The 25,253-nt window shown below is 35.7% G+C and overlaps 2 protein-coding genes across 2 annotated transcripts in view; one reads left to right on the top strand and one right to left on the bottom strand.

The window, feature by feature from the left end:
* Positions 1-25,253, bottom strand: part of LOC106665955 (heparan sulfate 2-O-sulfotransferase pipe) — a 73,445-nt gene that overhangs the window by 42,528 nt on the left and 5,664 nt on the right. Inside the window, exon 2 of the mRNA XM_014392781.2 lies at positions 2,366-2,505. Coding sequence (XP_014248267.1) covers positions 2,366-2,505 — 140 coding nt within the window. The remainder of the gene's footprint in view (positions 1-2,365; positions 2,506-25,253) is intronic.
* Positions 1-25,253, top strand: part of LOC106665953 (probable tubulin polyglutamylase TTLL9) — a 64,859-nt gene that overhangs the window by 19,073 nt on the left and 20,533 nt on the right. The window contains exon 2 of the mRNA XM_014392779.2: positions 2,199-2,289. Coding sequence (XP_014248265.1) covers positions 2,199-2,289 — 91 coding nt within the window. The remainder of the gene's footprint in view (positions 1-2,198; positions 2,290-25,253) is intronic.

The following is a 25,253-nucleotide window of genomic DNA, read 5'->3' on the forward strand; positions in this document are numbered from 1 at the left end:
CCTATGTATTGTCTTGCGGATCCTCCTCCGAATAGTCTGTCTGCTTTCTCGTTACCCAAAATTCCTCAGTGCTCAGGCACCCAATATATCATCAGGTTGTTGTTTCCCCAGATTTTGGAGTTTTTCGATGTTATTCACTGACTAATTTTGATGTGATTCTTTTACCTGCTAATACTTTAATGGCTGCATGGCTAACAGTTCTTATGAGGATTTTTTGGCCAGTGTAACCTTTTCTAGGGCACAAGCGTAGATGACATGTATTTCCGCTTGAAAGACCGAAGAGTTTGATTGCTCATGTGCTCATGCCCAAAAGCTTAAGTAGAAGATGCCCGATCCGGTTCCTTCGTTTGTTTTGGAGCCATCTGTATACCATATCATTGTATCTGATGCTCTCCTGTGTTCTTCCTCTCCTTTATAGTCCATTGAGACTTTGTAGAATGTTGTAAAGAATGTTTCCGGGTTCCTATAGTCAGTCCCCATTTCTGGGGTTTCTGATTTTTTTAATTACAGTTGTATGCCAGAATTGTCTAATTTCTATCCAATTTAATTGTTTTTAGAGCCTAAATGAGCTTTTCCCAGCCTCTCCTTGTGTAAATATTTCCAGTGGAGGTAGGTTTAGCAGAATTTCTATAATGCACTTGTAGGAGTTGATTTCATTGCCCCTGTGATACATAGGTTTGCTAGTCTTAATGTGCTGCCTACTGTTTTAGTGGCTCTTTTTTGTTGAGCTTTGGTCCACCAGATTAATGATATGTAGATATGATATAATTGTATCTCACTGAACCTCACCTGGCTGTGTTTGGCTGTCAAAACAAACAAATCATTGTATATTTGCTTCTTCCATTTTGAGACAAGACTGGCCAACAATTTAAAGACGAGGCAAAACGTTGAAGTAAATTAAAAATAGGGATGGTCCAAAGGTACAACCCTGCGGTATACCAGCCGGGTCGGGCTCTTTTAGAATTTCTTGGATAAGTAGGAGTGTTTTGAGCGAAGATGAAGTATATGGGAGCTTGGATAATTGTTTTTAGGTATGTATGGTATGGTATGGTGGAAGGGATGCCGGGAAGCGGGGCTTGTATTCCCCAGGCACTGCAGCATTCTGGCTTATTGTACCTTCCCAGTTCCCTAGTTTAGTCAATAGACTCAATCCTTCTTCTCAGAAGTATCAGGTCATTGACTGTGATTGTTTTTAGGACTTTTGATGTAAATGTTTGAATGGGTTGGATATTGTTTGGCTTCGTGGTACCCCACAGTGCTCCATATGACTAGGTGGTCGCAGTATTGACTTAAATAAAGTTAGTTGTGATCGTTTGGTTCTATAAGTTTTCTGTTAAGTTGTCGTTTAAGTCCTGTAAGATTCCACGTCTAGGTATGTTCCTAAGTATCTAACGTGAGTAGTCGTTTACTCCTTGACTTTGATCAATTAGGGTTTTGAAGACGGTGTGATCCGCAGTGGAGGAAGTGGAATAGGTTTTTGTCTTACGTGTGTTGTTCGTGTAACATGTCATGATGAGACGTAAAGATTTGTTTAAAAAAAAATCAATAAAATAGTGTAAAACAGAGTTGCAGAGTACCACGTAGGCCAACCGATGCGAGACGAGCACCTTGTGATTTTGCCTGACTGGTCTTTTAATCCTTGGGTTTTTACCTACAAGACTCTTTTTCACGATGATATTTCAAATTCCGGACGACGAGAAGAAGAACTTTTCACCTCTTTTCAAGTGATCTGTTGTAAGAACTATAGGGGGTCAACCATGTAATCTGATAATGTTAGAACTCTTTATACCCATACCTGTACCAGTTTTCATTTCAGTGCCATCTGTACACCATAAAAGAGATTCTTAAACCTTATAAAATATTGAAAAAATTGATAGTCATGCCGTTAGTATAGGCTCTAAATGTGATAAAAATGAATCGCACTTAGAAAGAGGTTATGTGTTATGAGACCATTTCATTTTCATTATTACGAAAGCAATGCCGGATAATTGGCCAGAAGGATTTTATCACAATATGCTTCGGTCAAATTGAGCCTGTCTGACTTTCACGTACTTATGATATCCAGCTTTCCTACCAAGTCCCTTTCACACGTCCTATTGCGATTTAGGCTGGAAAAGACATCCTTGATCCTTTGCAATTCTTGTCATGGGAAAAAAATGAAATAGTTGAAAAGTTATTTATACGTTCTTTTTCTACAGGTTCCTGAGGTGACTGACGAACTTCCCCCGGACATCGTCCTACCGAGGGGCAACTCGGAGCCCGTTCCCAAATACCACGGCACGTCAAGAAGTGAGTACTTGGTTAAAATGTAAAACTATTTTTTTGACTACTTAAGCAAAGTCGTTACGACATTTGAAGCATTTACCTGATACTTGCTGCCCGCTCAAGCTCATATCCGGTTGCAGTTTGATTTCCAATTCCTTCAGCTTCGAATGTAAGTCCCTTGTGTGTAGGAACAAGAAGAAAGTCGTGAAGACGGCCATCAGTGCGACAAGCTCGCTCGTCCTAAAATCAATAAATTAATAGTTAATTAACAGTACAGGTCATCCATTCTTAAACTAAAAACACAGTCATTTTTAATTTCTCTTTATTTTTAACTGCTTGAACCGCGCCGGATTTATGGCATTCCAGGCTTTGTAATTGCACCCTAATTAAATTATATATTTCCGGATAGTCTTTGATTTTTTGGCCCTGATAGTCTCGCTGTATGTTTTCCCATAATGAACCTTCCTATTATATTTAATTTATATGTTTTTTTATTTACTGGTCAGATCCTTCACGAGTAAGCATCGTAACAATAAATTTTTTTATAAATAACACTTTGTAAAACAAATCAATATTTATTATAGCAACCTTGTTTTATAACAGATTGATAATTAACGATTTATTTATTCAATTATTAAAGGAAGATGCATTTTTTTCAATTTGATAATACAGGGTGCCCTTTTTAGTATAAAAAATACGTGTTAATAATCTAGTTTTAAATTTTTACCTTTTTTTGGAGAAAAGTTTCACAGGGCACCTTAGTCCCAGTTCATCTTCAAAATTTGAAAGACGACCCCATTTTGTCATTTTTTGACTAATTTAAAATCCGATTTAAATCAATTGTTTTTAGCGTAAAAAATCCTTTAGAATGATGTGTCAGATTGTACGGGGTCGTATTTGAAATTTTGAAGTTGAACTGGCCTGAGGTACCCTGTCTCTCCAAAAAAGGTAAAAATTTGAAACTGAACTAAAAAATATTACACGCGTATTTTTTTTATAGCGTCATTGATTCAAGAGATTTTCAGCCTGGCCATCTAAAAAAATGACACCGTGTATACTATTCAGAGATTTGATTTTACTGGGTCTGACGGTTTTCGCTGGTTGTGTCATCTTCACCTCCCTGTTTTATGTAAGTTCTAATTTATTTACTTCTTGTTGCATTGAAAGTCTGTCGAACCTGTTTGACCACGATATCAAGACTTGCAATCCTCCATTATTATTTATGAACTTTGGAAAAGAAATCTCGTCAGATATTACACTGTTTATTTCAAATACTTTACTATTTTATCTCTACGGTCGGTTTAAACAAAGAAAACAAGTTGTTGTTAACCTTACTTTTCACAAAGTTTTAGTAGCTCGGGGTTATGTAAAACTGTAACTTTCTTCATTATACGGAACGATATTAGAAACTTACTGAACATATGAGAGGTTTAAATATGACAGGTTATGTAAAACTCTAACCTTTTCAGTTGTGCAGTAGGTCGCAGCTTATTTAAAAGTATTAAAAAATATCCGGTCCGATAATAGGCTGTATAGTTTCAGTACTTTATTGGGTTTACTCTAAGGATGAATAGTACAATAAAACAGTCTAACCTAACTTTTCTTACTCTTCAGGAGGTTACGATAAAACTGGTTATATAACACTGTAATTTCATTATACGGAAGGATATTAGAACCTTACTAAAGATATGAGAGGTTTAAGTATGACAGGTTATGTAAAACTTTAACCTTTTCAGTTGTGCAGTAGGTCGCAGCTTATTTAAAAGTATTAAACAAAAATCCGATCCGATATTAAGCTGTATAGTTTCAATACTTTATTGGGTTTACTCTAAGGATGAATAATACAATAAAACAGTCTAACCTAACTTTTCTTACTCTTCAGGAGGTTACCATAAAACTGGTTATGTAACACTGTAACTTCATTATACGGAAGGATATTAGAACCTTACTAAAGATATGAGAGGTTTAAGTATGACAGGTTATGTAAAACTCTAACCTTTCCAGTTGTGCAGTAGGTCGCAGCTTATTTAAAAGTATTAAACAAAAATCCGATCCGATATTAAGCTGTATAGTTTCAATACTTTATTGGGTTTACTCTAAGGATGAATAATACAATAAAACAGTCTAACCTAACTTTTCTTACACATCAGGAGGTTACGATAAAACTGGTTATGCAAAACTTTAACATTTTCTGTTGTACAGTAGGTCACAGCTTATTTAAAAGTTACGTATTTAAAAAAAATATGGTCCGATATTAGGCTGGATATTCGATGTATGTTTGATATATATATATATATATATATATATATATATATGTGATATATTTATTTCCAATAGAGTCTAACCTAACCTTTCTTACCCTTCAGGAGGTTACAAACTGGTTATGTAAGCTGTAACTTTCTTCATTATACGGTAGAATATTAGAACCTTACTTATTTGAGCATTACATGGATATTTTTGCCAAAACTAAATGAGTTTTCCATTGAAAAAATATGGACAAATGTGTGCACTGTTAAAAGAGAGTTGTACTGTTAGGTAAGCGATCTGTTCAGATTGGAAAATTTTTTTAAAGAAATTATATGAAAAAAACAAAACATTACCCAATTACAGAAAATAGGTAGAAAGTCAAATAAATACGTGACTGCGAGTCATTTATATATTATCTAAGAAAATAATATTTTGTCATTGAGCTGTCTCACTTTCTTCAAATTTTGGAATGTCTTCAGAATTGAGGTTTTTTTGTTACTTGGCTTATTATTATTTAAGCGGGTAATCTTGATTCTTCGAGGCGAATCGTTATAATCAGGTAATTACCAAAATAGAAATCCGTGGATTTTTTTAATAATATTTTACAGACGTTTTGTTGACGGACTCTTTCACCTGCCAGAAGTTGCCTTTGTATTCGTAAAGTCGAAATCCGTTACCGAGAGGTCCGTCTGATGAGGTGGGGTGGTGTTTCGTGCTCCAGCAGGTGTAATTTTTCCAGTGATTCGTGACACGCTGCTCGATCGCTTAACGCACCGCCTTCCTCTCGGATCCACTAATTTCAAGTTTGACCACGGCCAATTTTCAACGTGGAACGTTAATTTTTACGCTATGACACAGTTTTTCTTGATTTTTGTACTTTTTCCTTTCATTAGTTCAGAATGGGATGAGTTGTTCTGCAAGTTCCATTTATACTATATGTCACAGGGAAATGTCTCAATGTCAGGGATATAAGCAGGGAGAGGCAAAAAGTCTCATTTATTCAACACCAAATGATATCTTTGTCCAGGGGTTGTATTTGCTTATTAAACTTATAAAACTTTTATCTTTTACCACGTCAAATTTTGTCAAGGAAAATTTTTTCCCCAGAATCTGTTCTTTTCAACAGAAAAGGTTTCTGGTTTATTATATATAATATATATTCTGTATAAATCTTAATATAAATTTCCTAGTCTATCAAGTTGAAGTCCGGCCTTCTGAATCAAGCACGAAGTCCAAATCATATTTTTAAAACGACATTGGCAAAATTACGGTTGAACTGGTCGTTATCGGTATCTGGTTTGCGTCAGGGTTATAAGCAGGGAGTGGCGAGACGTTGATTCCTTCATTTTCACGAATTGTGAAATTAAACCCTTTCATTGATCTTGACAGGCCAATTGTTAAACCATTTCTTATTGAGATAATAAAATTACATTGCAGGGCCGCTGGATTCGAACTCGGGACCTTTACCTTACGCCTAAACCGTTGCGGCCAACGATGCTCCTTAAAACTTTTTATGTATTATGTATCAAGCTATTTATAAAGTCCCGGCTTTATGAATCAAGCTGCAAGTCCAAAACACTTTCGTATTTTCAACAAAAGCATGAAATTTCATGCTAAATCTATTGTCGAGCCATTTGTATGAGACACTAAAGACTAAATAGTTCAAAACAAGAACAAATGCCGCGAGGTCGGGTCATAAGCAGGGAGAGGCAAAGATGCGACTCCTTAATTTTCATGGCTTTTATGAAAATATCCTTCAATATTAAGCCAAACTCTAAACATTCAATTATTCAACTACTTTGGAAGGTGAAATTGTGTCAGGATATAAGCAGGGAGAGGCAACGACGTGATTTTTTAATTTTTGTGGATTTCCGACAGGAAATGAAAAAATGGTTCAAGTTTAACACTAAATGCAAGGATGAAACTCAGCCTTTTATAAAATTTATTAGATGTGAGTTGAGACATGGTTATAATGCTAAGACATGTAATATTTCAAAACCTTTTGAAGATGGAGGTTTGTGAGGGTTATAAGAAGGGAGAGGCAAAGGGAGGGATTTATTAATTTCTGTAGATTTCCGACAACAAATGATAAAATCGTTCAAGTTTATCACCAAATGCAAGCATGAAACTCAGCCTTTTATAAAGTTGGCAAAATTGAGTTGCGTCAGGGTTATAAGCAGGGAGAGGCAAAGTCGTTATATTTTAATTTCTGTGGATTGCTGACAATAAATGATAAAAACATTCAATTAATTAAGGTTTTAAGTTGAGATAAAAAAGTCAGTGTCACGAGCGGGATTCGAACCCACGACCTTCGGCATGATACGCCGCTACTCTACCACTTGAGCTATCGTGACTTCAAAGTTTGGTATCTTTTGTGAAGAATTGTGTTTACCCAATAAATAAAAACTGTTATATTCAGCTGTTACAATTGCAACACTTTGCACGGGAACGTACACAGTTTGGCAAAACGTTACTCACCCAATCGTAACTATCGCATAATAGCGTATTACATATTACATTTTCCCTCTCGTGAATAAAAACCCTTCTATTTGATTTAGTCGAGATTGAGCGTTACAATTAGATCATCTCCTTATGAAATTGTGTTTGCTCTATCTGTCACGAATTTCGATTGCCCAACGAGGATATGTCACAGGCGATGTCATGACTCCCACTTCAGACGTCCACGAGCTCCCGAACTACGTGATCCCGTCCTGTGCAACCGTCCGTGACTGGTCGATTTATTTATTCTTTTTCGAAAGAAAACTATGATTTTTTATCTTTCGGCCGCATGTGCGGATTCGAAGAATCGGCGGACAGGTGAAAGTACGCTCCGTGAACTGTCTGGGATGACGGGACAATCGGGAGGATTCTTCGGGCTAACCCGTGACGGAGAGGATACCTCCGAAGAATGCTGGCCATTGATCCAAGTATAAGTTCATATCTTTTTTGTGTTTAATTTCTTTACATGACTCCAGGATAAACCCAAGTGGTTCGCTAGTCGAAGTACCATTGGGATTAAAGTGGACAAATTTATGTATTGCAAACTGAACTGTATATCGATACCGCAATACCGAAATAGCAAGGCTAAAATATAGATAGGTACAAAATATCGAATTTTCTGTTAAAAATCGATCTTATTTATCAGGTATCGATACTGGTGATTAATCTAGGTCGGATTGAAAACCAGAGTAAAGGGAACTTTACATCGATTTCACTATTTTTCGTGGTCCGCTTGACCAATTAATCAAGGTTTTAAGTTGAGATAAAAAAGTTATTATTTTTATTTTTAACATTTGCTATCTTTTCAAAATAACGAAATATCAATCAAGTTATGTATTAACTATGCATATTATTTATTTTATTTGATTGAAAAACAGACTAAAATCAAGTTTTTAACGATTATTTTGATATCGTGGTTTGAAAATTTTCATATTAATACCAAAATATCGAAATAGCAAGGCTAAAGTATACATAGTTACAAAATATCGAATTTTCTGTAAAAGATCGATGTTATTTATCAGCTATCGATATTGGTGACTACTCTATGTTTCATTGAAAAACGAGTAAAGGTTACTTCATATCGATTATTTTGATATCCCGAAATTTAGCATTTCCTATCATATCAAAATAATGAAATATCCATCAATGAAATCAATGTAAAATATACTTTCGTTAGAAGAGAGAGACTAAAGTGAATTATATATCGATTATTTTGATACCGTGTTTTGAAAATTTTCATAATATTACCAAAATATCGAAATAGCAAGGCTAAAGTGTACATAATTACAAAATATCGAATTTTCTGTAAAAGATCGATCTTATTTATTAGGTATCGATACTGGTGACTACTCTACGTTGCATTGAAAAACGAGAGTAAAGGTTACTTTATATCGATTATTTTGATATCGTTATTTTTAACATTTGCTATCATTTGAAAATAACGAAATAGCCATCGGTAAAATCAATATAAAATATACTTTCGTGACAAAAAGTCAATCATAACAAAATATCCATCAATAAAATTAATATAAATTATACTTTCGTGATAAAAAATCGATCATAACGAAATATCCATCAATAAAATCAATATAAATATACTGTCGTGATAAAAAATTGATCTTATGTATCAATTATCGATATTTTTTAGTATTTTGTTCGATTGAAAAAGAGACTAAAGTGAATTGTATATCGATTATTTTGATATCGTGTTTTCAAAATTTTCATACTGATACCAAAATACCGAAATAACAAGACTAAAATATACATAAATACAATCGATACAAAATATAGGCGTTCTTTTGAAAAGATCGATTTTTATTGATTATGTATTAACTATCGATATTGTTTATTATCTAATATAAGGTTAAAGTGAACGAAATTTTGGATTGTATGTATTCAAAATAATATGGTTTTTTTGGATGAAAATATCGATAAGGTAATATTAAATGATTCTTACAGGGTATGTTTCACCGGTGGATGTTTCCAGTGTAAAAAAACGAAAGAAAACAGAAACAATTGTCAGTCAGATGACGAATACTTCTCTTCCTATGACTTTTTTTTAAGCCGGCGTGCTTTCCGTGCCACCGGGCACAAAACCACAAAGCGAATCGTTCAGTTACACGGATGAATAGGAAATTCTCAACGTTCCGAACTAAAATGTGCGAATGGGATGAGTAGATTAAATGTATAATTGTCCCGATCTCCAATCTGTGAAGTGGGTTAACTGCCGTTGAAAAAGACCCAGGAGATGTGGGTTGAGCCGTTTCCTTATTCCGATTTCATTGTAGGTTAAATAAAATTATTCACTTTCTTCTCCCGGCGGTTTCGTGTCGTTACTGTTTTCCATATTATTGAGGAGATTTCACTGTGTTATATTCTCACGTAGGTATTACCATCTGTAGTAAATTGAAATAGAAAAGAATCCTTATATCGATCCTTTTTTGGTGTGAGGGCAATTCAGGAAACTATGACGTCTAATTTTAGTATGGTAAGATCAATTTTAAAAATTTAACAGTTTTATTTTTAAAACAACCCCCTTGTTCGTTCTATAAAACGCGGTAAAGTTAATTTTTCCTCAAACTGTGGATGGATTAGTGCTTAGAAGAAACGCGTGACAATCCCATAATATCCGTCTGTCCCGAATGGTCTGTGCGGTAAAAATTAACCATTCCTTAAGAAGAGAATGGTGCTGGGGCATGCTTTCTCCAGCGGGGGAAGAAACGAGCGGAACATCAGGGACGGCCTAAAACCAGACAGGACGGAAATTGGATTACGAAGAGAGATTTTTCGGTCGTTGTTGATTTTCCCGTACAAAGGAGGGAAAAAATCGGACAGACAACCAGGATTCGGAAAAAGGGATTGAGGGAAATAAGTCCGCATAAGTACATCTCTGTCGTGAATTGTACGCGTTCGAATCTTTTTTCCGTCGATAAATATCCGGACGCGCTACAATTTTGACCCTGTTCCATTACAAACCGGTATAAATGATAGATTACATTTTAAACTTTTTCTTTCAACCTAACACATGTCACCCACAACCACAATTAATTACATAATCACAAATGATCCTAAATTTTTATGTCGTATTTCCCGGGTGACGTTGAACTCTCTCCACCGGGAAGGACATAAAGACCACAACCACCTTATTATGCTTCTATGTTGACAAATTTAAGTTGCAAAACATAGGGTATAAATATACATGTTTTCACTGTACAAAACTGATAAATTGTGCCTGGATACATAGTTCTTCTATTCCTTCCGTATAAATAACCAATCGAAAAACAAAGCACATCAAAAGATCGATCAAAAATTGTCGATATGAGCAATTTATTTTAAGATCATTTTAAATATATAAATCAAAAGCAGCAAAAATATCGAGACATAATAATTCATAATCAAACAGTATCGATAGAAAATATCTGGTTTCGATGAAAAGTATCGAGTTTCTTGGTAGAAATATCGATAATACCACCATATTACTATCGATGCTCTTTCTTCTTTTAACCTTGTAAGATCCAACATGATTTGATCTTTAAAAAAAAGTACCTAACTATCAATAAAAAATAAGGTTTTCCGCCCAAAATATCGATATTTTTTCCACCATCAATTCAATACAATAATTTATATGAGTATGTATACGTTCTTATTTTAACCTTGTAAGATCTAACATGATTTGAACTTTAAAAAAAGTACCAAAGTATCGATATGCTAAATAAAAAGTCATGTTTTCCGCCCAAAATATCGATATTTTTCAGCTTGTATTATTATCAATTCACAACAATATATAAGTATCGATACCAAATATCTGCTTGCGATATAAAAATATCGATATTACCACGTACCACTATCGATACTCTTTCTTCATTTAACCTTATATGATCTGACATGATTTGATTTTTCAATAAGAAAATATCAAAGTACCTTTAAGCTAAATTTAAAGGTTATCCGCTTAAAATATCGATATTTTATTTATCATATTTAATTATTAATTCACAATTGTAAGTTTCGTTAGAAAATACCGGGTTTTGATGTAAAAATATCGATCTTATCAAGTACCAGCATCGATGCTTGTTCAACGGTAAAACCAACGTATTGATATTCTAGGTATATCAATATCGACATTACAGCAATATCAATATAAAGATATATATATACAAAGCAATACCAAAATATCGATATACCATACATAAAAATGTATTCATGATTTTATTACAATACTTTGTCAAGAGGTGGTCATAGTGAGGACTCAGTTCTAGCCTTCAAACATTTTTTCAACATCGATTTCACCATCCACTCTAACCTTGCTAAACCTCTTGAAAAATTACATCATTTACAAATGTTCATATGTATATATTTTTAACTCCATTAAGCGCATCATTATAACCATGAGTCTGCCTCTTTATAGCTGTTGGTTCTTTGTCTCTTCGGGATCCTTGACATGACTGACAGTACACCATATACGTACAGGGAGGACGCGAGAGTCCCTCAGGGTGGCGTCTTCCGCCCGCTACTGTACTCAGTATATATTGGCATTCCCATCCCAATGGCATTAACCTAGCGTACGCTGATGACCAAAGAATCCTTTCATACCGACTCCGTCATAGCTCACCCTTTCGAAACTTATTCCATTGAACAATGGTTCAAAAAATGGCGAATCTAAACACTACTAAGGTCCAAAACAAAACCTTCAACCCCCGTGGCATCACTGTACCACCAAGCTACAATACCTTACCCAATTCCTACGGAAAACGTCACTACAGCTACTGCCTAGGGCTGTGTTAAGACAAACGACTCAACTTTAATACCCATACACGACTCAAAAGGATAGAACTGAACCGATGATACCGATTATTGAAAAGACTACTAGATGACAGATCTAAATCCAAAATACTCATTTTATAGCCCAATGCTGAAACAAATACGGACCTACAGCATAGAACCATGGGGTTCGGCCAAACCTTCCAGACCTTATAATTAATTACAAATCCTTAGACCCAACGTCAACGCCTGTGTTTCTGACCACACCACAACGACCTAAATGTTTCCTTCTCAAACAAAATTGAAAATTCCAGCTACAATTCCACATTAACCTCCAATCCCTACGTACAAATGCTTCCTCCCGGTCGATTCCTATAATTCTAAAGGCAGTGGCTCTGTGACCTGGTCAGTCAAGTTGAAGTTTCATCTTGGTTTGCCTATTCTCGCCGGGTTGGTCTGTCATGCGCGGACCTCCCGTAGTGTCTATAGACATGGGATTGAATACACGAAAATGGAAATAGTAAAACGCTTTTTGTTGTCTGTTTTTCTCCGAAAGATTTCCGAGAGCCGTGCGACTCGCGGAGCGTATCCCTTTTTAATAAGCGTCGTTTAATCGTCGAACCTCCCCAAATCCGACTACGCCCCCTTCATTATAATGACGGCGTGAAATTGCCGGTGAAAACGTATCATTTCTTGTTTTCATCTGTCTCGCACGTTCGGCCAACAGTGGGAAAATCCATTTCCAGACCGGCCGAATATTTTTCCAACGATTGTTAACTTTGTACATTGACCTTTGTCCGTTTTTGTACCTTCATTACGCCATTAGCTGCATGCATAACCGACGGAGCAAGTCGGCACCGGTTCTTTTTTTTAAAGTCAGGTTTCATTGTATGATAAATTGAGCAGCGTATACTTGGGACTGTTTAAAAGTCAGAGATCTACTAAAAGCATATTTATTTTTTTCAGATTTAAAACACCTAAAGAGTATCACAACATATTTCTGATTCCGACATATCAACGACTAGGATACTTAAAAAATGAACCTTTTTCGCTGATCAATAAACAATTTTTTTAACTACCTATCACGGTTTAACCACCTGTTATAAAATCCTCGATTGACCCAAGGACGACGAGACGAGATCAACCAACTCGATCTGACCAGGTAGCCAGTTCTGACGGTCGGGTCGGGAAAGTCAGTTTTCTTCTGTTTTAAATTGTAAAGATTTATTATGATTGGACTTTTAATTCGCGTTTAGACCGAGTACAAAGCAAACTTTCGCCATTAAGCTTACATCTCACTGTGATAGGGTTATTAAAGATAATTGTCGAAGACCCGGTCATTAGTCCGTTATTAAGGGCTATTATCGTTTTTGTTATTCTAGAAGCCCGAGGGTTTCGGTTGCGTTTATTATATTCGAGGAGGTTGTCTTTCCTAAAATATTTTTCTCAGTTTATATTCTTGAATTTTATGTCCGAACCAATGATTCAGCGAAGTTCTTTAATAAAAAAAGTCCGTTTTTCCTAAACTTCAGCCCACTCGGATTCAAATCCGGCTCTTTCGATGTAGGCCTCGCGGATAGGAAAAAATATAAAAACGAAGAAAACATTTTGGACTAATTTTTTCTCCCAAGCAGTATTTTTAATTTTGACTGCCTTTTTAAAATTATTTTTGAGCTTGGCAATCCTCTCAATATCCTAAACCCATTTATAATACAAAATATAAACCAAATGGTTAATGAACAATTGCTAAATGTCCTAAACATGACAACTGTTAAATGTCTTAGAGAAACCTGGGCTGTAAGTCGTTTGAGACCTTCCAACATCTAAACGATTCACAAAAGCCTGGCTACTGTAAAACGTTTTAGACTTTTTCAAGTGATAAATGAATAAGATACACCTGGCATCTTACATGATTCAGACATTCATGTTCACTGGGAAAATGCAGATTATCTGAGACCTGGCAATTTCTAAGTGATTCAGACAATCCTGGCTACCTGTGACACCTTATAGACCTGGAAACTGCTGTACGCCCTAACAACTTCGAAATGAGTTAGAAAAACATGGTAACTGTAAATTGTTTGATACGTATGAACTGCCTAATGTCTTAAACCTGACAACTGATAAATGATTCAGACAATCCTGTCTAATGAGAAACGTTTTACAACTTAGCGACTGCTGAATGCCCTAAACATGACAACTTGTAAATGATTCATACCTGGCAACCGCTAAATGAATCATAGAAAACTGGAAACCACTAAACTATTTTTAAAAAACATGGCAACTGCTAAATGAACCAAAGAAACCTGGCAACGACCGATTCAAAGAAACATGGTAACTGATAAATCAGTCAAAGAACGTGGCAACCATTAAATTATTCAAAAAACATGGCATCTGAAAAATGTATCAAAGAACCTGGCAACTACTAATTGATTCAAAGAAACCTGGCAACCACTAAATGATTAAAAAAACATGGAAACTACTAAATGATTCAAAGAAACCTGGTAACCGCTAAATGAATAAAAAAAATCCTGGAAACCACTAAATTATACAAAGAAACCTGGCAACCACTAAATGATTAAAAAAACATGGCAACTACTAAATGATTCAAAGAAACCTGGTAACCGCTAAATGAATAAAAAAATCCTGGAAACCACTAAATTAGACAAAGAAACCTGGCAACCACTAAACGATTAAAAAACATGGCAACTACTAAATGATTCAGAGAAACCTGGTAACCGTTAAATGAATTAAAAAACCTGGAAACCACTAACTGATTTAAAAAAACATGGCATCCGAAAAATGTATCAAAGAACCTGGCAACCACTAACTGATTCAAAGAAACCTGGTAACCGCTAAATGAATAAAAAAATCCTGGAAACCACTAAATTATTTTAAAAAACCATGGCAACTGCTAACTGATTCAAAGAACCTGGCAACCACTAACTGATTCAAAAAAACATGGCATCTGAAAAATGTATCAAAGAACCTGGCAACCACTAACTGATTCAAAGAAACCTGGCAGCCACTAACAAAGAAACCTGGTAACCGCTAAATGAATAAAAAAATCCTGGAAACCACTAAATTATTTTAAAAAACCATGGCAACTGCTAACTGATTCAAAGAAACCTGGAAACCACTAAATTATTCAAAAAAACATGGCATCCGAAAAATGTATCAAAGAACCTGGCAACCACTAACTTATTCAAAGAAACCTGGCAACCACTAAATGATTTAAAAAACATGGCAACTACTAATTGATTCAAAGAAACCTGGCAACCACTAATTGATTCAAAGAAACTGGCAACTGCTAAATGAATCAAATGATCCAAGGAAACCTGGAAACCACTAATTGATTCAAAGAAACCTGGTAACTATTAATTGATTCAAAGAAACCTGGCAACTGCTAAATGAATCAAATGGACCAATGAAACGTGGCAATCACTAAATGATCCAAAGAAATTTGACAACTGCTGAATTCCAGTATTAGAAGTATCGACCGCTCTCACTAACATGGAGATCTGCTGAATGCCCTATACCTTACGACTTCTAAATGATTCATGTTTGGTAACAACTAAATTGTTCAAACGATCCGGGCAACTGCTAAATGTACTAAACCTGATAGCTTGCTGATTCAGGTCAGCTCAATATTGTAGACAATCTAGTCAAATGTCAAATAACTAGGAGAAACCTCCAAAATTATTCATTATTGACAGCTAATTTACATTTTTCACAGTCAGGCTTATAGGATCTTAGGACTAGTAAAAATTGTAGAAAGGAAGAAAGTATTTCAGGCCGACTTATCTCAACTGTTCAACTTTAGCTGCCTTTTTTTATATTAGTGTGGAGCCTCGTTGTTTTTTTATAGTAACTTTTTGGTTAAAGAGCAGAAGCAATTTTAATGTAAGTAGCATTAATAATCGCCCTCGGCCTTTTAAATCAAAACCTGGGATTGCGTTTGTACAAGTTATACGTCGCCCGTGCCGCTCCAGTGCGGTCTCCTATTACATGATACCAGAGACCAAAGTTGCGTAAGACGTGTAATTTCCTCTGCACATCACAATTCCCATAGGGGAAATTATGTCCACGGACTTGGGACATAAGGACAATAGGCTGGATTTGCCATTAAACAATTGCCGCCTATCAGACTTCACTCATTTCAAACAGTTAGCCTATACAGAAAACTGACACGACATCTCCGGAGGATTTTTGCGAAATTGATCAAGTAAACACAACAGAGGACGTTTCATATTGGACAGTTTTCATAGAGAACCCCTTCTTTCGGAATCCTACCCGATCGATCCGTTACACCCGAGAAACCCGGAGGCGGTGAAGATCCATGGAAGTACGAAGTTTCGACACACAACCCGAACGGCCGCCGGGTTTTTGGAGCGTGAACGATTAACATACGGACCCAAGGGAACAGAGAAGTGCCCTTAAGAAACACATCCGAACCGAAAACATGACATTCAAACCAGCTTTCATTCGATACGGTGCTTCGGTTAAAGTTATACTTTAAAAAATAAACGACGTTGTGTTATTACAGAATCAATTTATTTTTGGGAAAAACAAGAAATTTAACAGGGGTTGAAAAATGTGAAACCTGCTATGCTCAAACATAACTCGCAAAAAAATATATTCTAAGAGCCAAAATTTTGTAGCATTTTTTAAGTAAATTTCATATTTATAAGCGCACCTGGAAAAAAGTTCAACATAGCCAAATACATTTTACTCGCCTAACTAAGTTATAAAGAGCTGACAAATGAATTATGCAATATTATTCTGACATGACACTTAATGATTGATAATGATTTCAAAAGCTCCAACAAATGGGTAATGAATAAGCTTGGAATTTGCTGAATTGTCAGATTAGGTTATTGAAACCTGACTACTGTTGAATGACTGAAGGTCAAAGCCTGACAACTTCTAAATGATTCATACATCCCAACTGCTAAAAAAATCAGACAAGCCTGGCAACCACAAAACGTTTTAGATCTACTATCTTCGAAAAGTCCTAGACCTGACACCTGTCATGTTTGGAATGAGTCAGACCATCTCGGTAACCGCTAAATGATTCAGACAATCCTGTTAAATGCAAACTGTTTGAAATATTGCAACTGCTAAATGACTTTGAAAAAACATCTAAACTGCGGAATGTCGTAAACCCGACAATCAGGAAAAGATTAAGCCTCACAACTTCTAAATGATTTATGCCTAGCAGCTGCTAAAATTTTCAGACAACTCTGGCAATTACCTGCGTTTTTGACAAGCCAATTTCTAAAATTTCTAAACCAGACAACTGCTAAATGTTTTAAACAACTGTTAGATATCATATGAATCGTAAATTCTGGCAACTGCTAAATGATTCAAACAATCCTGTCGAGTGGGAAAGGTTTTAGACCTTGCAACTGCCAAATGACTTAGAGAAATTTATCAACTGCAAAAGGTTTTGATCCTGGCAACTACTGAATGTCGTAAACCTGACGATCACAAAAAATGAAAGCCTGAAAACTTCAAAATGAATTATGCCTCGTAACCGCTAAACAATTCAGACAGACCTAGTAACTACGACAGGTTTTACACTTTCCCACTGCTAAAAGTCTTAAATTTGACAACTGCTAAATTTTCTAAACCAAAACTGCCGCGTATCAAATGATTCAGAAATTCTGGCAACTGCTAAATGATTCAAACAATCCTGTCAACTGGGAAAAATTTGCAACTGCTAAATGACTTAGAGAAGCTTGTCAACTGTAAAAGGTTTTAGTCCTGGCAACTCCTGAATGTCGTAAACCTGACAATCGCAAAAAGATTAAACCCTGACAGCTTCTAAATGATTCATGCCTCGCAACTGCTAAAAGTTTCAGACAACCCTGGCAATTACCACGCGTTTTTGACAAGCCAACTTGTAAAAGTCCTAAACCTGGCAGCTGCTAAATGACTTAGAGAAACTTGTCAACTGTAAAAGGTTTTAGTCTTGGCAACTACTGAATGTCGTAAACCTAACAATCACAAACAGATTAAAGCCTGAAAACTTCTAAATGATTCTTGCCTCGCAACTACTAAACAATTCAGACAATCCTGGTAATTACAAGTTTTAGACTGCCCACTGCTAAAAGCCCTAAATTTGACAACTACTAAATGTTCTAAATCACAACTATCAGGTATCAATTAATTCAGAAATTCTGGCAACTGCTAAATGATTCAAACAATCCTATCCACTGGGAAAGTTTGCAACTGCTAAATGTTCTAAACCACAACTGTTGGGTATCAAATGATCAGAAATTTTGGCAACTGCTAAATGATTTAAACAATCCTGTCGAGTGGGAAAGGTTTTAGACCTTGCAACTGCTAAATGACTTAGAGAAATTTATCAGTCCTAAACCTGACAAGTGTCAGGCATCGAACGATTAAGATCAGCCAACCGCTAAATGATTCAGACAATCTTGACAAATGCAATCGTTTAAAATCTGGAAGCCTCTACATGACATAAAGAAACTTGTCAACTGCAAAACGTTTTAATCCTGGCAATTTACTGAATGTCCCAAATCTGACTATTACTGAATAATTCATACCTTGTAAGTGACAATGATTCATACAATCCTGGAAACCGCGAAGCGTTTTAGACCCGGCAATCGCTAAATGATTCAGACAATACTGACATTGCAAATCGTTTTAGATCTGGAAACTGCTAAATGTCCTAAACATGACCAATGCTAAATGATTTACAGAAACTGCTAAATTATTTATTCTTGGTAGGTAAATATTTAGGTTTAGGTGGTTTAGATCGTATGTATGTCTATGTTCTTAATGTTTAATGACCAAATAGTTCCACCATTTCACGATTATACCCAAAAAAATTAGCGATTCCTAAGCTTAACCATGTGAAAGTTGTGAGGTGTTAAGTTTTAATCTAAAACCATTAAACCTAAATATTTTATATTAGTCCGGTCTCCGAATAGTCAGTAGGAGTATTAAAGATAGTTAATTCTTTAGGATCTGGTTTATTCTAGATTGTGTGTACGATTGCTAGCATTTCTCAACCACCTGGTTTGTGATAATCGAATTCGGCAACATAAACGAGACTATGTAGATCGGGTTTTATTCACCGATCTCGTTAGCGAACGTGACGCGGGTTCAAGTCGTAAATAGGGTCTATTGGGGACTTTGCGATTTCCACACGACCTTATTAAGCCCGTGTACACAATGAAACGAACGCCAGGACGTGAACGGTTCTCAAAAGCGGCCTTTGTCACCGCACGGATTTCCCTTTCACTACGATCTCTCGGAAAACTCTCAAAGAACGACAGTTCAAACGTTTTCCCTTGGCGATTTTTTCCTTCTCGTCTCAACGCCTGCTGTGCGTATAACAGGAAATAAAAGGCCGGACCAAACGAAACTCAAAGAATAAGAAAGTTGTGACTAATATGAACAAATTGCTTCCCACTTTGCCAACCGGGTCCGAAGATTTACAAACGTATGCGGATTTATCGAGCAGAACGTTTAGTTTTAAAGGCATCGGACGTGTTCGTCCTTCGGTTATTACATTTATTAAATTTACGCGTAATATGTTTGAACAATTGGCCGATCAACCGTACAAAACCATTTTAAACTTAATACCATTGGAAACCGCTTCGCTTCTAACCATTGAAACTTACCATCTTGAAGAGAAAGGTTTGCACTCTTCCGACCTACACCCTGTACAATCTCTCGGTAATCGACAATCCCATAATTTTTATCAGATACATAATTAATGATAAGATAAACTTCTTGATAGTATGACTTCAGGGCATAGCACGAAATGAGATCGTTCTATAAGCTTTCAGTTGCGTTCTTTAGAAAAATTATCTTTCTTTTCACTCCAGAGGAAAATTTTATTATAAATTGGACAACCACCAACTCGGTCGCATCCTACATGAATCCAAACTGCCGAAGCGCAGTACTCAGACAAAAACAAATAAAAATAATAAAAAATAAGCCAACTTAATAAGAATTTATTTAGAAGTTATGTTGTGATATATTACGAGATATCATCGTGAAACGCCATTAATCCAAGAATTTAAACTCTAATTTGTATTAAAGATTAACATGATAAGGTGAATCTTCCTTAAATTAAGAAAAATTATAAAAAAATGAATCATATGCTAAAAATTTCAGACAATTCTGGCAACTAGGAACGTTTTACACAAGGCAACTTCTAAAAGTCTTAAATCTGACAACTGCTAAATGTTCTAAACGACAGCTGTCACGTATCGAATGATTCGTCTTGGCGACTTTTAAATAATTCAGACATTCCTGTCCACTGGAAAAAGTTTTAGATCTTGCAACGGTTAAATGACTTAAAAAAACTTGTCAACAGCAAAAAATTTTAATCCTTGCAACTACTGAATGTCGTAAACTGCCAATCACGTAAAGATTAAAGCCTGACAACTTGTAATTGATTCATGCCTCGCAACTGCTAAAATTTTCAGAGAATCCTGGCAACTACGAATGTTTTAGACAAGGCAACTTCTAAATGTCTTAAATCTGACAATTGCTAAATGTTCTAAACAGTTGTCATGTATCGAATGATTCATCCTGGCGACTTTTAAATGATTCAGACAATCCTGTCCACTGGGAAAGATTTTAGACCTTGCAACTACTAAATGACATAGTGAAACTGAATGTCATAAACCTGACAGTCACAAAAAGATTAAAGCCTGACAGCTTCTAAACGATTCATGTCTCGAAAACGCTAAAAAATTCAAACAATCCTGGTAACTTGGACAAGTTTTAAACCTGCCCACTGGTAAAAGTCCTAAACCTGACAACTGTTAATGTTCTAAACGACAACTGTCAGGTATCAAATAATTCAAAAATTCTGGTAACTGTTAAATTATTCGAACAATCCTGTCGTGTGGGAAAGGTTTGGGACTTTGCAGCTGCTAAAGGACTTAGAGAAACTTGTTAATTGCAAACAGTTTTAATCCTGGCAACTACTGAATGTCGTACACCTGACAACTTCTAAATGGTTCATACCTTGCAACTGCAAAAATTTTCAGACAATCTCGGCAACTACAACAATTTTGAAACCGGCAAACTGCTAAAAGTCTTAAACTTGACAATTGTCGGGTATTGAATGATTAAGATCAAACAACATATATATACAAAAAGAAAAATTGTAAAAAAATAAAACTTGGGGCTGAGTGCAAAAGCGCATTCCATCGCGTACGAGAGTACTTAAGCAGAACAAACTACAAAGTAATACAAACTATTGCTAAATATATATGGCAAGTCATAAATCATAAAAATCCTGGTCGTTGCGAGAAGTTTTATGCCCGACAATTATCCTACATCTGACAAATGATAAATGAATCATGATTGTCAACTGTTAAATTACCTCGAGAAACCAGGCAAATAGTTTGAGACCCTGGAACTACTAAATGACTTAAAGAGACTGTCAATTGCAAATAGTTTGAGACCTGGATACGGCTAAATGATTCAGGCAATCCAGTGAAACGTTTTAAACTTGGCAATTGAAAATCATTTGACACATGACAACTCCTAAATGTCCTCAATATGTAAAAGTACTAAATGTCTTAGTGAAACCTGGCAACTGGTACACTATTCATCAGATCTTCGAAACTGCAAAACGATTTAGACCTAGCAAACTCTAAATTACTTAGAAACACCTGCAAATAGTTGACTTGGAAACCGCTTAAAAATTCAGACAAACCTATCAAATAAAAATCGTTTGAGATTTGGAACTTCTAAACGACATAGAGAAATTTAACAACTGTTAAATGTTCTAAACCTGACAACTGCTAAATGATACATGCCTGGCACCTACCGAACGACTTAGTGATATCTGACAACTACTCAGCATCTTGGACCTACAGCCAAATATTAAATGTTCTAAACCTGACATCTGCTAAATGATTCATGCCTGGCACCTACCGAACGACTTAGTGATACCTGACAACTACTCAACATCTTGGACCTACAGCCAAATATTAAATGTTCTAAACCTGACATCTGCTAAATGATTCATGCCTGGCACGTACCAAACAACTTGATATCTGGCACCTACAAAACATCTTGGACCTACAGGCAACCGTTAAATATCGAAATCTAGTTTATATTTTTTTACATAGAAACTAACAACATAGCAATTCGCTGATGTGCACTCATGGATGAAGCAAGGAGAATCTTGAGTGTAATATAATAATATAAAACAACAGATATTTAAAAAGTAAGCATTGTTATTTTAAAAATAGTTTCTTGCTAAAAATAGATGTATAGAAAAGGCTTAGACTTTTTGTTACAGCCTGATAATGTGCTTAGAAAGCCCTGAATCGACTTATTCCACTTTCTTTTGTTTTTTTCTTGTTGTTTCTTTATTTTATCTGTTTCTTCGTCTCCTTTCCTTTTGCGATCTAATTGACCAAGTAGATTGTGTTTTGTATTGTCCTATTTTAACATAGTTGTCGGTTTGACACAGGCTCATTAGTTATAGTTCATTGCAATTCCCGTGATTAGGCTAATTTAATACAATGGAGTGGTAATTCACTTGATTTGATTTTGTATTGAATTGCAGCATCCTTTCTTTCTTAAAGAACATAATGAGGTTCCTTAACTCGAACCATCTGGGAATTGGGATTCCAGGTGAGCATATCCTAGCGGGCCTTTCCCTTTCCTACTTTATCTGTAACTAGTGAACTTCTGAGAATAGTATAGGAAGTTTTTATTTTCGCGATAGTTTATTTTTTTAATAAATAGTGAATGGGAATCTAGGACGAAGTGAAGATTACTACTAATCTTGACTATTAAGCTATTTTATTTGATCAGGTTTTAATTTATAGGTGAAAGAAGGAACGTATCAACTGAAAGTAAATTGAATGAAGCTACTCTTACTTTCCCAAGCTCTTACTTCTTCAGGAATGAGGTCTACGATCTACAAAGAAAAATCTCAATGAAGATGTACGATAAAAATTACAGACCGTTCTTTCCGCACGGTCAGATATCCAAGAATGATAAATGAAACAATTTGGATTATAAAATTGATCTTGAGAGATGGCATAAACAAAATCAGTGCAGATGGAAGGACATTATTTTTACCTCCATCTCCTACCGGAAAAAGTAAGTAAGAGTATACTCGGAAGGTCGAGGTTATAAGCAGGGCGAGGTTATAAGGCTTACAGTTCCACGAGTTTTACCTGTGTCAAACAGGACCGATTCCTTCTGGAAAGGCAATGTGTTCAAATAATGCCCCTTAGCTTTTAAAACTCCAAATATTCTCTGAAATATACATAAAAAAATTTGCCATTTTTATCAGGGTAACAATCAGGGATATAAGCAGGGAGAGGCGAGGTGTTAAGTAATGCCCTTTCCCTTTAAACCTCAAACTACTCTCCGGAACATCCATTATATTCTATCATTTATTCATTTTCTGACAAGATCAAAGATGGATAGGGTGAGTCAGGGTTATAAGCGGGGAGAGGCAAGATCTACAATTCCGCGAAATTTGCCTGTGTCAGAAAAGACCGATTTTTTCATGAGAGGCACGGTGTTCAAATAATATCCCTTTGCTCTTAAAACTCCAAACATTCTCAGAAATATACATTAAAAAATTTATTATTTTCCGTAATGAACGAGGTTACAAAAAGTCAGGGTTATAAGCACAGAGAGACAAGGTGTTAAGTAATGCTCTTTCCCTCCAAACCTCCAAATATTCTCCTAAACATCCACTTAAAAAATGCAAAAATGCGCTATTTATTGAGAAGATCAAAGTCAGATAGGATGAAGTCAGGGTTATAAGCAGGGAGAGGCAAGATCTACAATTCCGCGAAATTTGCCTGTGTCAGAAAAGACCGATTTTTAATGGGAGGCAATGTGTTCAAACAATGCTCATTTGCTCTTAAAACTCCAAACATTTCCTGAAATATACATTACAAAATTTGCTGTCTTCATTAATGAACGAGGGTACAAAAAGTCAGGGTTATAAGCAGGGAGAAGCAAGTCGTTAAGTAATGCTCTTTCCCTTTAAACCTCCAAATACTCACTTGAACATCCATTTATGAAATGTGCTATTTTTTGAGAAGATCAAAGTCGAATAGGGTGAGTCAGGTATATTGAACGAGGGTACAACAAGTCAGGGTTATAAGTCTCACTCCAAACCTACAAATACTCTCCGAAACTTCCATTTAAGAAATGTGCTATTTTTTGAGAAGATCAAAGTCGAATAGGATGAAGTTAGGGTTTTAAGCAGGGAGAGGCAAGATCTAAAACCTTGACTTTTAAACCTCCAAAAATTCTCCGAAATATCCATTCCAGTGAAGATGAAGTCATGGTTATAAGCAGTGAGAGGGAAAAGGCTGAATCCTTACATTTATACAGAATTTCCCTTCTAAAACGTCAGAAATACTCTCTTAAATAGCCATTCACGTTCCGTTCATAATAAAAAGTCGTGGTTAGATGGCGGGAAACGTCAGGGTTAAAAGCAGGGAGAGGCAAGACAGAACATTTGACCTCTTTCACACAATTATGCCATAGAAAATCAACGTTTTCACATTAATGCTTGTAAAATGTTAACCTGGAATTTTTGCCTTACAAAATATGCATGTTCGAGTGTCTACATGAGAAAAGAGAAAATGCAAAAAGATTGTCTTTGAATGTGTTAGTTGGAAAGTAGTTCGATCGAGTGCAAAGATTGCAATTAATCCGTGAGTGCGTTAAGGCATTTGATTCCGTTAATAATAGGAATCTGCTAAGATTCTAAAGACTGGAGGAACTGATCTTTTATTCAAGCTGAAAAAACGGAGTTTTTTGAAGCAAAACATGAAACAGGTTTTGATGCAAAATTACAATTACTGCTCCCCTCAACCTAGACCGAGGCTTGTTATCAAAAGGTCAACGTAGACCTATTCTGGTTCAACGAATTTCTTAATAAACCTGCTCACAAACCGCAACAATTGACTTTAATTATATACTACAATATAATTAATTACAGTTAAAAACAAAGTGTAATTACATAATTGTAAGTAGTTTTATGGCTTTGGAATACGATTTTGTCAAAATTAGGTCAAATTTTTTAAGAAAATATTTGCAAATGACTGTTAATTGGCGTTTGACGGGTTTTTCGCCAGGGTGAATCCACCTGGGTGGGGAAAAGTAGGCTGCCCATTACAGGCTGACCATGCCGGAAGTTGAAAACGAGTCGGAGGTTGTCCTAAAAAAAAACTACTCAAAGGATGGAAATCGAGGCCTGTGGATAGTTAAATGCCGCCAGGAGTCTCACAGATAATACCTACTAAAAAACGGAAAAAACCAAATAGCACTACATAAAGGAAGAGTTTATATCACGGAACAGGCGGACCAAGATAGAAGCTAAGAAAAATACAAAAAACACGAAGATAAGTCATTACAAAAATACAAAAAAAAAAAAAAAAAAAAAAACGGCGAAAATAGATAGACGGACCAGGAGAGAAAATAAGAAAACTTACAGAACACAG

This window comes from Cimex lectularius, unplaced genomic scaffold, assembly GCF_000648675.2.
Source record: "Cimex lectularius strain Harlan isolate CLEC.00 unplaced genomic scaffold, Clec_2.1 scaffold109, whole genome shotgun sequence".
NCBI lineage: Eukaryota > Metazoa > Arthropoda > Insecta > Hemiptera > Cimicidae > Cimex > Cimex lectularius.